The sequence below is a fragment of the Dermacentor albipictus genome, chromosome 4 (genome assembly GCF_038994185.2).
Source record: "Dermacentor albipictus isolate Rhodes 1998 colony chromosome 4, USDA_Dalb.pri_finalv2, whole genome shotgun sequence".
Classification (NCBI taxonomy): Eukaryota; Metazoa; Arthropoda; class Arachnida; order Ixodida; family Ixodidae; genus Dermacentor; species Dermacentor albipictus.
Genome location: NC_091824.1, coordinates 140,542,988 through 140,561,563, shown reverse-complemented (window position 1 = coordinate 140,561,563; position 18,576 = coordinate 140,542,988). Strand labels below are relative to the sequence as shown.

The window sequence follows — 18,576 nt, the reverse complement described above, 5'->3', positions numbered from 1 at the left end:
CTTCTGTCCACATCTGCAAAGACGGAACGTCTTTTTTTTTTCTTTCTTTAAAAGCTTGGAGGGCATCGAGAGCAGACATGACACACTTTTGTGAGAGGAGTGTCTCCTGCATTCTAAAACTGTCATAGACCACGATAAAGTGTTGCCTCACACTAGGTAGTTTTGAAAGTGAAAAAAATCTGTGGTGTGCGACACTCAACGCTGTCCTCATTTTTGTTCTGCCTCACCAAGGTTGGAACACTGAGGTACATGGCGCCAGAGGTGCTCGAAGGTGCAGTCAACTTGCGAGACTGCGAATCTTCGCTCAAGCAGGTGGATGTCTACGCACTTGGTCTGGTCCTCTGGGAAATAGCCACTCGGTGCTCTGACCTTTACCAAGGTAACCATAACTTATAGTCTGTGAACACTTAACATTAGACTATGCATTTCCATCCTGCTTTGTGCAATCAGGCTCATAGGCTGTTGCAGACACTTAGCAGTATCAGCAAACACTTAAATAGCTGTGAGCAGCTGCTGGAAAAATTTGTGATGTCGCAGGAAGGTGGCATTTGAATCTCATGGTGACAATGCCTTGCATCTGTGCGGAGGAAATTTTGTCGCTATTATTTGGGGATACAGTTGCTTCTGCAAGATTTCATGTAACAAGCTCTGGATGCATTGGCACCTATGGGTGACAGCGTTCCTGGCACAACGCTACGCATGCTGTCTTGACATTTTGCCAGAAATTAATTACCATCGTTTTATGGTAATTCAACACTGACAGGACCAATTAAAACTGGTTGAATTATTTGGCAGCTGGAACTAAACAAGAGGCAGGAAAAACATAAAATCACACTGCTGATTTATTTGGCAGCATTTGCCCTGATTCTAACGTGCCCAAACCGAATGTGCACCCAATTTTTATGGGTGCAAAGTAGAAAACTAATGTAAAAATAATATTTGAGCACCAAAATAAAGTAGAAATCAAATACGCACCAGATTTTTAGCAAGAAACCTTGGTATGCCTCCAGTTCTGAAAGTAAGAAAAAGACAAAGCCAGCAAACTTTACCTTCACAGAATGGAAATTTATTTACCTGTGTCCATTGTCATCACTCTTAGACCGCACGTTATCGCTGTCTATGAAGAACCGCAACATATTGTCCTCTGTACGTTCCATAGTGCATTTGATATTTTGCATTTGTCAAACGACTCTGCAACAATTGAAAATGAGATGGTGGCCCACATCTAGACATGTTGTCCATCATATGGTCCATAGCATGTTTGATATTTTGCATTTATCAAATGGCTCTGAAACAGTTTCAAATGAGATAGTGGCCCACACATAGACTAGCCATTTTGCTAGTTTTTCCTGCAACACATACGCTTTTCCAGGACACCAAACACGTGACTTGCTGTTGCTAGCTTAACATGTAAAATAACTTATCGTATGAATGAGCTTTCGTAATCAGACGGAAAGTGGAGTGTCATCGTCATGCTATGAGAGAACTCATTCAGTGGCCATCCACAGTCGTTAGGCTGGCTCCGATTAGGCTTGCAAACGTGGCTACCGTGGTTTTAGATTTGGTCTCATTTCAGATTTCAACGGCAAAGCAATTTTTGGATGAACTTACTCAGGAAAAAAGGTGTTAGTTATAATTGGGTAAATACTGTAATAATTTTTTGGGAGCTACTGTTATCGCTTTAAAGTCTCCCTGGGGCAGGTAAAAAGTAGGCATTTTTGACGAGAGATGATGTGTATTCGACACATTCGCTGTACCCTACACTCCACCGAGATGAACGTTTCCACTTCTGGAGTCACCACTGCGGTCAACATTGTGCAAACATGATGACCATCCAAGTTCTAATTATTCAGCGAAGGCTCATTTCAGGATCGAAACAACAACGGTTTGGCCACATAAAAGTGTATGGGCACCGGCCGGGACCTTAAGTGAAGATTGAATTAACTAGGTTAAACTAACAGAAGTCTGCTGTATATCCCCTAAAGTGAATGAATGAGAGTACTATCCTTGTTTTCACCCCTTTTGTGAATTGCAAAGCCTTCACTCACATTGAGAGCAACCTGTTTGCTATTCGTGAGCAGTAATCTACCAACCCAGCATAACGTAATGTAGCATCTCTTTAACCACTCACAAGTTTCAGAATGCCAGCTGTCAGCTATCGTCTCTAGCATGGTATCCGGTGCGAAGCATATGCTTTGTGCTGCTTGCACTAAAATTTCGGTGATAGCCTTACAGGTGCTTATTGGAGGACTATGCAAACTGTCACATGCCTCAGTGACAAATTAATTTTTACACTTTTGGATATATTTTAGGGCAATCACATCAGTATTCTAAGAGCCATCATTCTTTTGCCCCAGGAATGAGTGTGCCAGACTACAAGATGCCATTTGAGGCTGAGGTTGGGGCCTACCCTAGCACTGACCAGATGCAAGTGCTAGTTGCCAGACACAAAGCACGGCCACTTTTTCCAGACATATGGAAGGACAGCAACCCGGTGAGTTTGACTTAGGTGACAATGAAGATGCACCTCTTGACACCTTAGACTGTGTTGAGCTCCTCTAGTGGCCGCCTTTCGTGGCATGGCTGCTCACTGGCCGGATCACTTCTAGCATTAGCTGTTTAAAGGTAAATCTAATGAAATTTCAAAATGTTTAGAAAGCCTGCTCTCAGATGAGGTAGATATAAAGCAGCCTCTGCACAAAATGTTATATTTGGAATATTATCAATACATCACGGAAAGCTATCAAAAATATAGATTTTGGATATACCGAAACAACAACAAAAAAAAAACAGCCATTATACCACTCGCTGAAAATGATTCAGAAGCCAAAATGTTGAGCACCAGCGCGGCTCCTCGGTGCAATTTCTGAAATAAGGCGGCGCACATGGTGCAATGAAAATCTTGCAGGCAAAATGGCGGGATTTGTGTCACATCCACTAACCGTCAGGTATGCGCATCATATGCTTAGGCGCTATGTTAAAAGGCTGTTAACAAGAAATTGAATAAATTATTGGCCCTGCAGGTTTGCTAAGGCTGATGCTATAGTATATACTACTAATTTATAATTTATTTGGCCTAAGTGAAATTCCAGTGCAATTGGTTTTATAATAGAGGCTCTAAAGCACCTGTTAACTTAATCGCAAAATGTCGTAAGTGTGAAAGTCCACTGCCTCACTGACTTCGCTGTGCACGCATTTGTACAGAAAAAACTTGGAGGGCGCTTAAGCATCGCCTTTAAGAGTGGAACGCGATAGCATTCAGAGAACCCTGATTGCCTTGCCTCTCACGCTTTCAGGCAACTGCAGCTTATGTAACCGTAATGTTTACCGAGAAACGCTGGTGGTGTTTCCCGGTATACATTTAATATGTACTATGTAATATGTGTATGTATATGCAATATGTATATATGTAAGTCTGAGAAGATTTAACATAAAAAGGTATGCACTGTCGGTGTTCTGTTTCATTACGTCTGTTTGTGGGCTGTCATTTTTTAAATTCCGAGGAATAACTTCGTCAAGAATGTATGAGAAGGTATGAGCAACTTTAGTGATAGGATGGTGTGGCAATATAACCAGCATATACCGCATGTCATATAGCAAGGCGTGGCATATACATACACCTAAATATGTACGGAAATTTTCACTCATGGACAACTCTGCAGACGCTGGATTTCCTGCAATGCAAGGCATTTAACGCTCCCGCGTTAAAATTATTTTGTATCTGTGACTATAGAAATGCCCTTGACTGCCTCAAGAGTATAGCCTCTTTTGTCATATGGCTGCTACGTTGTAAACCTTCAATTCTATAAACACTGTAATGTAGAGGGGTATGACACATTTTACAAAAGTGGTAGTGAGTAGGAGAGAGGTATAGTGTTCCTTTATTTCTTCTCCCGTGTCTCGTTGGTTTTGTACTGTTTGTCATTGACCCTTGCAGTTTCCCTGAGCAGGGAGTAACCATGGAGCGTTACGTTGTTTCGTTTTGCTTGTTCTCCCTTCCACACCTAAAGGAGCTGCTTGACTCACTGTGTTGCATGGTTCACTTTCTCTGCTGCTTTGTCATTCTTGAAGGAACCCAACCAAAGCAGCGATCTATTCTCTGTGAGACCTCAGTATTAAGCCTTCAGTGACGGAGGTGTTTGAAAAGGCGCATTTAAAGGCAAAGAAATTGATAGTGTTGGTTGTCCTCTCTCAATATATGACAACTTGATTGAGTTTTGTTTACTGCAGTCGAAAGGTGCGCTTGTGGGCTTGCTTATCACTTGCTGCAGAGTATTGCCGACTTACGATGTTTCACACCCTTTCCAAAGCTCATCTGCTCTCTGTGGCTTACACATCATGTTGCTCTTGTACAGGCTGTGCGTGCACTCAAAGAGACGATAGAAGACTGTTGGGACCATGATGCTGAAGCCCGACTGACAGCAGTTTGTGTGGAGGAACGTCTCACTGAACTTCCTGTGTTATGGGAGAGACACAAAGGCAAGTTGAGCAAGTGTTACTTTGAAATGTGTCTAAATTACAGTGTCAATAATATGGTTCATATCATAGGGCAGTTCAAGTTCTTGGCGTTTGTTTAATGACATGGTTAACCTCCATTAGTTTTACATCAGTAGTGTGAAATTGGGTAATATCATTTAGCGTATAAGCTTCACTCCAGTGGTACAAATGTCTTCTTCTTGCCATGGCCCTTGCTTTTATGCACTTTTATTAGATGGTTTAGGGTGTGTTCAAAAGTTGCACCAGAGTCATTCGCTGGCACTCTCGTTACGGTAGTCTTTACCAGTCCTGCAATTTCAGTTGAAAACTTGAATTGGGCAGTATTAGACAATGTGAAACTGTTAGTTGCTTAGTCTTTTCCCTACCGAAAGGAATCATCAAAATAATGTCAGTATTGCCACCCGAAGTGCATTAGTGTTTGTCATAAAAGAAGCCTGCTGCAGAGCAATATGACAAGCATATCTTATCAGTAGTTCCAATTGAGGTGCATTCTATCCTAAGATGAACAAGGTTGCAGTCTGGATATATATTAATTAAATTCTTGGGTTTCACGTGTCAAAACCATAGGCTGATTGTGAGGTACACTGTAGTGGGGGTCTCCAGATATATTACTTCAGAGGATAACTTTACCTTTTGCATGATGTCACATTTAGCACTTTGCCCCACTGGAGCATCAGGCATCCTGTCAATGCACTTTAGAAGTAAGTAACACTAAAATAGCGCTCATTGGTCACATGCCTCTTCTTGTCCTGTCTGCCTCCACTAGTTCACTTATCCTTAGTATAGATAAGTAATGTGGATATGATAAGCGGTGTGAAAAAGCGAATACAATTATGCTTTATTTGGCTCATGTGCATGTACTTGCAGCTGGCCTTAGCGTGCCAGGAGTGAGCCCAACGATCAACGCCACTTGGCCTCAACAGCAGCGGGCACCTCCCTTATGCCTGCTCGGAAGCAATGGAGGCCTCTCTGTGTCTGTGGTAACACAGAGGGACGCAGAGCGCAGCGAAACCACAGCCGAGACGCTGCTATCGCCTAGCCTATCTTCAGATGGGGGTAGCGGACAGCCCAAGAACAGCATCACAAACAACGTGGTGCACCTGCCCAGCATGCCACTTCAACCACACCAGGGCAGGAATCCATGCCTCGAGCGGAACCTCATGATGGAGCCCGCGGAAGAGGTATATGCCCTTTAGAAAATTTATAGTAAAGTGAGAACACAGTGAAACCTTAATATAAAGAACACTGACATAACAAACTAATGGATATAATTAAGGTAGAGTAAAAGCTTGTTAATTCGAATTCTGCGGGGATGCTACGAAAATTCAAATTATACAAAATTCGAACTAGTGAAAGTCAAAGAAAACAATCAGTTAAGGCGCGTATATGGTCTGACATAGCATGAGCGTGCACGCGCACACGCTACGTCACATTGGCGTGAACAACAACGTGTATAGTCCGAAGCACTGGCACAGCCAACGTAACCCAAACGCGGCCAACGCGCTCCAACATGCCTGACATCGAGATGGCTCTTGCTCCATCCTTGCATTCGTCACGCCGACTGCGCCGACCCCCAATGCATGGCGCGGAGAAAAAGAATGCCGCAGTTTCGTCCAAAAGGCGAAGCATCAATTACGATGGCAAATTAGTAGATAGCCATACGAAGTTAGGATAGTAGTTTTATCGGCCATATGAACTTGTAAACATTCACTTACTAACTAAATTAACAAGTACGGTGTCACGCACGGACAGGTGAACATGAACACATCTCGCTCAGTGACCGCGGAAACTTGCTCAAAAATGCTGCAGTGAAGAATTGCGGCGGCAGCAGTGAGCGAATTGACCTTCGTACATCTCTCGCTTCAACGCACACGAAATGTTCAAAGCATAGTGCATACAAAGCTGCCAGCACTATGCGCACTCTGGAAACATCACAGATCGCTTTGAAGATGAGGCCCGCGCGAGCGCACACTTTGGCCAAGTCGCAGATCGCTTTCAAGATAAGGCACCCACACGGCCATGCCATAAGCAGCAGCCGTTGGAGAAGAATGCCTCCCTTGGCCTCACCCTTGCGCACAACAGGAGAGGGCGCACTTATGCCTCACCTACCTCACTCGCGCAGTGCAAGCAGCATAGCGTGATTAGCTGCAAGCAACGCGCGCTGAAAATGTCGGACTACAAACGCGCCTTTGTGCCGCCGACGCTCGCAGCAGGAACAAGAGCTGCACTCTAAAATGTACTCTCGAAACGCACGACAACCTGCTGCGAGGTTTGTCTTCGTTGTGCTTTCGTAGTTGAACCGGCTGCACACTGCTCAATTACTCCTTTGAATGCTGTCACACAATGCGCATCGTGATGAATTAGTAACTAGCCCAGTCTTGCCGCTTGCTTCATTACTCAAATCTGATTTGATATTCAAACTTTTTACACTGCGATTCTTCTCCAGCTGCAATGTTATTACATTCAAATCTTGGTATAACCATTGCAGCTGGAGAAGAATAGCAGCATAAAAGGTTTCAATATCAAATCAAATTTCAATAATGAACTCCACCTTCCCTCCCCTAGTGGTTCTGGTGCATGGAACTCCAGAATTTAATATTTTTTAAACAAATATAGCATGGAGTGGCTCATATATTTTGCATTGTTCCGCTGCACACCATTCCTCTCTTCCAGGTGGCCATCAGCGGAAACACCCTTCTCGAACAGGACACAGTTGGGAGAAGCAAAGGACTGCCCCCTTACACCCGACTGAATGAGATGTCCACAACGCCCATCACTGCCACGGCCGAAGACAACAGTGTAGCACTAGCACTTGGAGACCTGCTAGGGGGATCCACGCGCACCTGCCACCCAATCCCTTATGTGCAAAATGCAGTGCATGTCTCCACTGTCATACCCAAGCAGCCCAACCTACCAGGTAGGTGCAACAGTCTTTCGAAATGCTTTCTGTGGCTGTACTTTTACAATGCCTGCACCCTGGCACCAAAAGCAAAAGTTGGGAGTGAATGGGCACTGAAGTAAAATTATTTTCCCTACAACCTTGCAAGAAGAAACAAACTTCTTATAGAGTCACACGTGGAAGCAAGGGGCAGTGGCAGTGTGTGGTGAAAGTTGTCCATGATCTAGCAGCGACAAGGATAAAATGTGTGGGAGGGTATTGCTGCAGTGAACCATTGGCTCCCATATGATTCACAGCGGCTGAGCTAATCTCCATTTACTACAGTATGACTGAATCAAAGTTCCTATTATGATTGTCATCCCCGTAGAGAGAACACCCGAGGAGTGCACTCTGGTTGGCTGAAGCAGCAGGATGACCCGGTTGAAGTGTGATGGTAAACACTGGTCGTCAGTGGCAGTGACAAATTCTGTGTGGCTGTGGTCTCAGATTCCATGCTTCTGTAGCTTCTGCATAAGCTTTTTTTTTTTTTTTTCCAGCTTGGTAGCAGAACACGGTATTAGAAGGTGGACAGACTGCATCTGCATAGAAAATATGGCTGTAAATAAATTTACAGGGTTGTATTGCTTCCTTGCAAGTAATATTTGCTTGTAAAACGTATTGAGTTAAGTATGTTATTTGGGTATACCACATTTTTGTGGCCTTAATGTGGAAACAACCACTGGTGAAACTGTCGGCAAGAAGTGGAGATAATGCAGGCAGATGACTATAGTAAGCACGTCAAGAAAGTGGACTGTTAGTACACCACTCCTTTTGTCATATGTAAATGGGCTCTACTGCATCATGTGATCAGAACACCCTTTTCAGGGATTGTCTATGCACTAATGATAATAAGGTGACGTAACATTATGCAGATATTATCACACAAATAACACCACACAAATGCGAAAAGGTGCAGATGTGAAAAGAATTCGATAGTGCCACTGGACGGTAAGATATGCAGATGCAATTGGTTTTCATGGCAACCGTGGGAAAAGATGGCAGAGGAACAGCCATGCGACTGCTATTTCTCCCCAGGCACTGGGTGATGCTCAGAAGCATTTGACAGACTTTGAGTTGGCTTAAGATTCTGTGGAGGTTACTTCTTCCAGGGTTGCTTCTTCCAAATGGTTCTTGCTCCATTCCTAGGGACGCTTTCATTTTTTGAATGGACAACAGCAGTTGATAAGTCTCTCTTTTTTATTATTTAATGTAGAAGTAAATCACTCAGAAAGAACAATAAAGCCACTGCAGATACCGAAGCACTCAAGTTGTGAACATGGAAAAGTGAACACAACCTAAGGTAACTGTTGGCCCTCATACTGCCCATGAGTAGCATTGATTTGAAATTGAGAAAGCACATAAGCTGAAGTGAAAGTTGTGCAAATTATTTATAGCTTTCTCACATTTCTTGTATTACCAGAAAGTATCCTATTTGATCATACTTTGAAACTTAACTTCTGGGTGCAGGCAATGGGCACAAATTGCAGGCTGCTGCCAAGAAACCTTCAGAGAGGCAGAATCACCATCTATTTGGAAGCATATTCCGGAAAACCAACAGCAAGGGCCCCAACAACGCCAGCAATGCTGAGAGCAGACCACAGCGGCATGTTCTGCGAGGACTGTTCAGCCGCCGATCATGGGACAGTAATAGCCAGGCGGCAACGGTGACAGTTCACAAAGGCCAAGGCTCAGCGCACTCTGAATTAGTGAATGCTGGTGGCTGGGTGGACAAGCTGCCGGTCAACACAGAGGTGCAGATGATGGTGGACGGGGCCTGCCGGGTCAGGCCTGTGTCTGCAGACGCTGAGACGTCTCCGCTCCTTCAGAGCAAGGACATCAACGACAACTGCAGAGACGGTGAGGAGGAGGGCAGGCTCCCGCGACCCACCACGCTGCCTCTGCGGACATACTTGCAGTCCAAGGGTGCCACAGCAGACTCAAACTGTGCCACCGCTCACCAACTGCCATCACTGGTGCGGACAGGCGGCGAGCAGCAGGCTGGACCACTTGCACAGCAGCAGCAGCAGCAACAAACGTGCACCAGGGAGGCTTGACAATCTGTGTCATAGTTGCGCAACCTCCCTTGCTCCCTTGTAAAAATCATGCATGGTATTCAGTTGCATTTCAACAGAAATCTATTGAATGTAACAAAAGGGTCAGTAGAAATGTGACAGAATTTGTCTAACAACTTCCACAAGGGCTCTCATTACTTGATCTGCTGTCACTGTTGTACTGGCTCCTCGACCGACCTTTGAAGCTGCACCTACAATAGCTGTAATCCACTAGTTGATAGTGAGAAGCTTTTCCTTTTCCCTTGTGGTTGAAAATGCTTGTTTCCTACTGATTGCTGCGAGATCACATATTCTTCTGGTGGATTTGATGAGGTAAATATGTTGGGAATTACTAGCAAAGTGCACATTCTTGTACCAAGTCAACTTAAGCGGTGAACATGCTGTGAAATCCCACATAGAATGAATTGCCCAAAATTTTGACATGTGAAATTTGGTTCTGATATTGTATTCTGGTACAAATGTATTTAGTGTTATAAGCGCTTTTTAGTAGTATACATATATTCCCTTCCCTTTTTAAAGAAAAGAACACACAATCACGCATAGCCCCATTGGTTACATTGTACACAGGAAAATTTGTTCCTTTCCCCCCTTTTGTAGCTCCAAAATTTTCCTTTGCCTATTATAGCTGGGTTTATATAACAGACAAGTTCTTGCAGTACATTTTCGAATGCTAGGAAATAAAACATTGTTCTTAATCTGCTTGTAGAATTTGCCATAAAGACAAGAAAAAGTTGTTGCTCCTTGAGTTGCAGAAAAATAACTGCTGTCTTTGTTGTATTCAGTATATACCTTTGTTCTTAAAGCACTAGAACCATTTTTCCATTATAGCAAAGCTGCCTAATTTATCCTTTGATTGTTAAACTTCATGAATCCAGTTGGCTTTGTTGCACTGCAGTACAATTTTTTACAAAGTTCTTATTGCTTTGGCCAATTATGTGTAACATTTTCCCAGGAAGAACAGAGCAACCATAGTATGAGCATAGTTTATGGCCTATTCAGTGACACGCTGCAATACACTTCAATGTCATGCAAGCTGAAAGGAAATGTAATGAAATAACCTACTTTCTCTTCTCTACAACTTGGCTGAATCACGGGCCTCATAAGCAAGCACTGCTAGTATACCATTGATTTGTCTATGTACACCTGAACTACCCAGGGGTCACCAAGAAATTTCACTCAAAGAAAAGAAAAGCTTTGCTTAGTCAATTCGTTATGTCAGAAGAGTGCAATGGTTTGTTCTTTTACACCTACTAGAAATGTTACTTATATCTACTCCAGTACAATGATTTGACCAGGGAGCAATCGCTTTTGAGACTTGTTAATATTATTGATTTCTGATCTGAGGTCCATTACTTGAAGACTGCTGGAGGGAAACAGTAAATTCTTTCCTACTAGTCCTGTTCATAATACAACTTATTGGCATAGAGTTTGCTGTACATGCTCATGCTGGTTTAGAGTGTGTCATCAGCTCAATCAAGCAGCTTTTGCAGAGCTGTTGCTGCCCAGAAAATAGTTAGTGGTTCTTTTGGTGCATCCATAAGAAGAAGTAAATAGCGTGCTGTACAAAAGCCAAAGGACAGTGGTAGAATTGAGTCGAGTGGGATGGACAGCAGAGTACCTATGGAATGAAGCATTTCTATAATAAGGTACACTCTGAGGCAAGCTGAACAACAGTCCTGTGCCTCCTGTGAAGTGTGCCTCTTGTTGTTTCGAGGTTCCAGCGACTGAACTGACTAAAGCCCCTTGGTCTAGGAGGAAGAGGGCTACACGCTTGTTTGTGTGAGCTGAAAACAAACTAGGCTTGTAGGTAGGTAGGCATGTTGCTGCCAGATGCATTAGCATGGTAGAAAACTGTAAAGTATAAGTAATATGTCTTAAATGTCATTACTGTTTCCAACCGCTGCCACTGTAGAGAAGTAGTGTTGTTTTTATTCTGTGCTCTTGAGCTCCGAAGGCCCTCTTAAAAGCCAACTGCTATGAAAATTTAGACTACGTAAAAAAAAAGCCGTAATATAAGTGGATGCGTCACGAAAACCTAGCAAAAATAGACGATCTTGATGCTGAAACTAGAAATTGAGAAACACATAAAACACTGCCAAGATTGCTTCAATAGTCTATATACTACTCATTTACAACCAATTTAGCCATAGTGAAATTTCGTGGCAGTTGGCCTTTAAATATTGGGTGGCTGCTTTTGAAAGACATGCAAATAATTTTGCAGCCACACCAGCAGCCCAGTGAACCCCATACAGGGTTTACTACAGGGCCTACTCAGCCCCAGATAGCGCCTACATCAGTCCAGCTTTCCGTTCTGCTAGGGTAAATATATCCTTCTGGATGCCGCTAAGCTCACGCATGTTACCACCCTCTGCGAGGAGTGCCTGTCTCCTGTCATGTCTGCAGGTCAGATAATTTCCCAGATGACAGTGCAGAGAGTGAGCAGTGTGCTTTTCACTGTGTCTACAGTTATTTTTGTCCTGCCATCATCATCATCATAGTAGTCCACTCCTGTGCACAGTGTTCTCAAAACTTTTGCTGCTGGTTGCTTTGGTATGCAAAACATGTAGGTGCACTAGAGCGCACAAATACCGGCCATGCGCTTCTGTCATGCTGTGCCCTCATTTCATCCTTCCCATATCTAGACTCTTCCCTGTAATACGTACTTAGGCAAAGGGGTGCAAAAAAATTTCTTTGCATCCAGCAGCTGCGAGCAAAAGACCAGCGGTTGAAGCCACCTGATAAGCTGAGCATAATATAAACAAGCTAGGTATACCTGTACAGTGGCAAGACTTTCTTTAAAAAACAGGGAGTAGCAAAAGACACCCATTAAGTCAGCATACCGAGACACCTGGAGACACAAAGCTTCAATGACCGTTGCTGTTGCATCTGAATTCAGTGTAGATATATGCATACATTTGTACAGCTATGATAACAACCAGTGCTGCTGCATGTGCCTAAGATGACAGTGCTGTAAGCAGCCCAATAATATGGCGTGGCATGCATTAAAAAAATTGTGTGCCACGCAAGCTGTCTGCACATTACTTTCCAAGGGCCGAAATTCAGTATTAGAAATGGAACTTTTTATTTTTGGTTTGGTGGGACACACCCAAGCAACGTTTATGTACAAATCTTCCTATCACCTTTATTTAACAGTGAGGACAGCTTTAATTAGGACTCAATTAACCGCTGCCACCTTGAGCTTTAACGAGTAAACTTGGCAACTGTACTATTTGATGCGTAGTTTTGGGACCAGTCTGGAAATGCCAAAAAGAGTTTAAGGGCACATTTGCAGTCATTGCACGGGTCAGTTTTGCAGCACCACTGCGATGAGAAAATGTTTGCATTAGCAGCACAGGATTTCGAAGGGGGCGGATAGCAACCAAATCTAAAATGGTCTGTCACGAAACCTAGTTTTGGCTACAGGGAGAGTGCAAGTCAGACGATTCTCGCAGAATTCTGAGTTTTTCTTCCACAACTCAGGGAATCCTTGAAATTGTCGCTGCGTAGCAAAAAGCAGACTAGGAAATACCCATTGTTAATCGAAACACCCCAGAAAAAGGGGTGACTGCATGACGTTGTGGGCCAACTGTGTGCATATTTTTTTCTGTCATATTTATACTTCTACGCTGTGCAGGTCACCCTTAGTTTGCATATTTGAGAGCAGAGGCTTGTTTCATTTTAGGAATCTCCCTCGCTAGTTAGCTCAAGAGTAGGTAATGACTGTAGGCATGTTCATGCGCAGACACAGACTCTTCTGGTTGGGTTGTGTGCGATATTATACTCTTCATTATTCAAAGTAGGGAAGGTTTCTACTTTCGGCCTGAAAGGAGCTATCCAAGTTGCTACTGATCAAAAGTGATCTCTGTATCCACAGGGCACTTTTCTGGTCATGTCATCAACATTGCTATGCTGTCTGTCTTGTGCTAGTTGTAAACACTCCGCAATGTTAATGTTTGTCACCCACACAACTTTGGAAGCAGTTCCTGGTTGGCGTTTTGGTCGTGATAACAGTGACATGTTTTTCGTCGTGTAAATAGTTGTATAATGCAGAAAGAAAAGCAGTGTTAAAAAAACCCTTCAGTTCTCAAACTTCCTGAATGGATATGCAAGAGGGAACAGTTGATCTATGACACGAAGAAAGTCTTGAAGCTGTGATAACCGTGCAGAGTTTCTTTTTTTGAAGTGAAATACCAACATCAACGAGAGATCATGTGTAGTGGAAGTGTTGTGAATGGAATGCCGTCTGTTGTGATACTTCGAGGTGGTTGGTGCTGTGTGGCACCAGCCAGGAAAGGGAGACATCTTGCCGACACGTGTTGGCCAATGTTTCCTTGACACTATGTCATTGTGACAAGGTACTGCTGTACAGAGGGCTTGCCTTATGGAAAGTGTACGTGTGTGTGTGTGTGTATAGACCAAGGATACTGCCACAGTCATGGTTTTCAGTGGGGTTAATGTGACTTGTCTTTAGTGCAAACCAATCTTAAGTGCAGGAAACTGGCTTCATTGCCTGTTGCTCCTTGCCGCCCCTTCATTAAATGAGAGAGAGGGAGCGAGTTTTGAGTGAACTAGCGGCATCACTGCAGCAGGTTAGTGAATAAATGCCTTGAAAACGTAGACTTCATGACCACTGACACATGACCTGCAAGACGCACGAATGCTCATTTTGCCACATGCTCACACCTCCTGAATGTACTTTCAAGTAGCACTCTTCATGTCAAGGGCTCTACATGGAGTATTGGACAGGAAGAAGGAGGGACTTGGAAACATGCATGACTTTGTGTGTGCAGAAACATTCTTTAAGCCATGTTGAGGTTGTCATCTGAAATCCCTTTTGACGTTGAGCTGCTGTAGCTAGTTGGGATTGATGGAAATGCACAAAGTGATTTTTGTCGATGTCCTGCAACCTGTCACCTGCTACATTTCTTTATTCTTTTTTGCATATATCTTTTCTTTAAGCACTGATGTGTGTGAATTTGTAAGACATTTGTTTTTGCCTTCGATTGGTCTTTGCTTGCTGGACGATTTTGTATTTCTGAGAAGTTGAATTGTTACTGCCAATGGAATTCAGTGTGGGGCATGTAGGAATTGGAAAGATATTTCAGGCATCCAAAGGTGTAAAGCTTGGGCTCTCATTACGAAATGCCATGTGTCTAAATGCATTTGTGGAACTTAGATAATGCAGGCCTGTCTGCATGATCAAATACATTTTAGAGGACTGCAAATAAACAAACGGTGAGTACCACAAATATCTGTTAAAACATTGAAGTTTCAAACATTGAAGTTTCACCAATGACCGTGACGAGATATGGCTGGGGCTTCCCCAAAATATACTGCAAGATCGATGCTTCTCGCCTAGAGATTTGTGTTGCCATAGGTGCTGTTGGATAGAGCTGCTGAAACTACACCTGCCTGTTAAATACATTCAACACTACATGGATCTGAAAAAGGCAAGAGTAAAGGAGTGACACAGGGACACAAGCACCAAATTTCAAGTAGAGTTCTTTGTTCATACAAGTTGCTACATCTCCTATAGGCCCCATGTTTCAGAATTGGGACACGTTGATTGGCCAAAGTATGTGGGGTTTGCCAATTGTCACATCACTTGTGGGTATTAAAACGGAATAGAAATAACCATGCCTGCTATCGTTTAGTGCAAGAACTTATAAACATGAGTGGAAACACCCATCAAGTATATAGAACTGGTGCATAGATGTTTATCTGCCTTCTCTTACAAAGACTTAGAACTCTGCACTGCATTTTTTTCATGTTCTCATCTGACCCATATAGTTGATGACAGCCACATATGAGAGTCTTAACATGGTTGAATATGTAATTATGTTTAGAGAGCAGGACTCGGATATAAAGCTAAAGTAATGTGTCACGTATTCTGATTTAAAAAATTTGAAAGCTGACCGCAGGAGGTAGATTCGTCATGAGGTTGTTGTACATTGGCTCACGTCATTCCTGTGATCTCTACAGTTGCCACAGCCATGTTTATTTTTTACGAGCAACATCATGATCTATAGCTTTATTGACTGTCGTCAGTAAAGCTAGGAATCTTCATAACGTCAGCAAACATTGCTCTGTGTCACAACATCACGGTAATGTTGACGACGCCTGGTCTGGCGTTTCGAGACCAGCTTTAATAACAGATTAAGCCACTCCCCTCTTTAATGCCTTTGGCCTTGAGGGTTCAATAAATGAAATGAAATGAAAGATACCTTGCGTTTCGACAACCTTTGTACTCTCTATATGTCGCCTTTCTATGTCTGACAAGCATGTGGTCGAGTTCACGTAATTTTGAAAGTATGCGTCCGTATTCCTTTGAACAATTCTTGAGCTGTTTTATACATTGCATTGTGAGTAGATGTTGGCCACTCTAGCCTACTTCTGCAGATGCTTTGCAAGCTAAGCTAGCGGGAGCTGTAGTTTTCATTAGACACTTTGACTATATGAGTGAATATTGTTCTGGAATTAAGCCAAGGACTGCACTAACTGATAAAGTTTGCTGCAATACAAGAAAAACCCCATGTTAATGCTTGTACAGAGTGGTTGAAAATGTATGGCTTGCTGTTAAAATGAGTTTATCAATCAGACAGTGCCTGAATAAAATTGAATTAACAATGCAAGAGTTTTATTGCATCAGTAGCCAACAGTACAAGTGCACCAAAATTTAAAAAATTGTTCCAAGTCTTTTTGTTATGTTTAGAGAATGACATAGTGTAGCAGTGCGTGCAGTAGTTGCTCACAAAAAAAAAAGAAAGGAGACAGAAAAATGGGAGAAGCCATAGCACAAGTTCTTGCACTTGCATTTGTGATGATCATGTGTGTTCAGGGCAACGCCAAGTGCTAGTGAGTGTAGCTTCCAAGCAAACACTATAATTGAGTGTGCCTACTTGTAGCACCGAGTTGCCATGGTGGCTGTGGTCCACGAGTGTGTGCCGGGGGGCTTTCATGTTCTTGAGTGGCATTGCGGTGAAGAAGTTGAAGAAATGAATGTTTCTAGTTGTTTTTGTAAGCTCCATAGACTAGACCAAAACGATAAGGGAGGGCAAGAGTGGAGGAGTCATTTTTATAAAGCAAATGTAGATAGGAGAGTGAGCAAGAGAATAAAACCAGAAACAATCAAGTGTGTGTGTATGCTTGCAAAATGTGATGGCATTGTTTGTTGATGAGAAAGAGAGAGAGGAGTTTGACGTGTTGTTTGTATGCTGCCTCGGAGACATTCAGAGGAAAGAGTTTATGTATGAGTAGCAAGTTTTTCCGGTTGTCTGACATCTTTCTGTAAACATGACTTTTTTTTCTTCAGTCTTCTTTCCATTTCTTATGTCTGTGACAGCTATGTTTTTCTTTAATCAATTTGAACATGCAGCATGTATCAGCATGCCTTGTATTGCAACTTTGATGCTTTTAGCAACTGTGCTTGCTACCAACCGCACATGAATGTTTGTCAATCCATTCTGTGAGCACCAAGCATTGATCGAGTGGCCAATTGAATACTTGCTATTGAAAAAAATGGGTTTATTGGGAACGTTCTGAGTGCATCTTTCCTATATTTTAGGAGCCCCTCGAGTAAATAAACTTCAGATTAGTTTTTATTTATTTGTTGCTTCCTGTCAAAGTTAAGACATGCTGGTGCTGCATTTTTGATCAATAAATTTTTTTGCATGTTTGAATGTGCCTACACTCACTTTTTACTGATCCGTCATGGTGGCTAAGGCTGCCGAGCATGAGGTTCAGTGGGATTCCTGGACCTAGTAGCTGCATTTTGATGGAGACAGAATACAAAAATGAAGGCCAGTGTGCAGAGCTTTAAAAGAATCCCACTTAGTCAAAATATAATTCGAAGCCCTCTGCTATAGCGTCTCTCGCAACATCCAAATTTGCTATGGCACATTAAATCCCACCAGCCACCTGCCTTCATAAAACCTACCACAGCTTGCCATCTCAATTCAGATTCCTTAGGCAGCTGCCATGCAGTTGAATACACTGGAGGTGAGTGAACCTTCAATAATTCAAATGCAAATTAGAACCTTATTCATTCAGTTCATAATCTGCATGAGAATTTGTTGATATTTAGAATATTCAAATAAACAAAAGAGAGATGAAAGTGCATGGTTGGTTGCAGCTCATCAGTTTCCGAGCATCTGCATTATTGTTATGCAGAAGCACTGGTTACTGAGAGAGCAACTCGGCAGCAGTTCAAAAACATATGGCAGCACGCGACATGATTACAATGTCTAATGGCATCCCTTTTGAATTGTAGTGATGATAAATATACATCAATATTAATAATAGTAAGTCAAAATCTAGCACGCTGCCGATCTCTGATTATCTGGTTATGTTACTGCTGCCTGCAACGATCCTGCCCTCACAACGCAACAGCAGTGCCCTCTCTGAGTAAAGAAAAGAGCTAGGCAGACGGCAAATCATGGCCAAGGGGTGCAGCAATCGGAAAGGTCATTTAGTGCAGTGATGGAGATTCCACCATGCAAAGCGCTACAGAAATTGCTGGAAGGACGAACTGTTGGGCTAACTAGTGTGCATAGCTGATGAGGGGAATTTAGGACACAAACAAAAAAGAAAAAAAGATTCACAGTGAAAAAAAAAGGGAGACAGACAAAAGCATTTCTCGCTACAAGAACTTCCATAAACCGCCATTTGCAGTTAAAAAAAAAAATAAGGAAGGATAGTGATTAAGGATTTCACTGTTCAGCCATTCATATAAGGATTCGTACTTTCGTGTGCACTCCGCCCCCGCTATCGCTTAATTCGTACCGCCTATGTAAAGATATCGTCGAAGTGGCATGAAACTGCATCATTCGTCGCCGACTCCCAAATTCATCAAAATGAATTTTCTCATTCAAATTAGCTTTTTACGACTGCCCAGTAACTCGGAAAATTCTGCGGCCACTTTCCGTGTAAGAAAAATCGATCGGTGACTGTACTTACTTGCATAAAAGGTCCAATTTCAATACAACAACATTTTGATATAACGAAGCTAATTGCCGATTTTACCTACTTTGTTGTATCGAAGTTTAACAGTACTACTTTGAAATCGGCAGA

The 18,576-nt window shown here is 42.7% G+C and overlaps 1 protein-coding gene across 1 annotated transcript in view; it reads left to right on the top strand.

Moving 5' to 3' along the window:
* The window catches only part of wit (wishful thinking), a 145,950-nt gene extending 128,764 nt beyond the window's left edge, over positions 1-17,186 (top strand). Inside the window, exons 8-13 of the mRNA XM_070537682.1 lie at positions 232-379; positions 2,358-2,494; positions 4,356-4,479; positions 5,365-5,678; positions 7,171-7,414; positions 8,903-17,186. Coding sequence (XP_070393783.1) covers positions 232-379; positions 2,358-2,494; positions 4,356-4,479; positions 5,365-5,678; positions 7,171-7,414; positions 8,903-9,489 — 1,554 coding nt within the window. The 3' untranslated portion in view covers positions 9,490-17,186. The remainder of the gene's footprint in view (positions 1-231; positions 380-2,357; positions 2,495-4,355; positions 4,480-5,364; positions 5,679-7,170; positions 7,415-8,902) is intronic.
* The last annotated feature ends 1,390 nt before the right edge of the window (positions 17,187-18,576 follow it).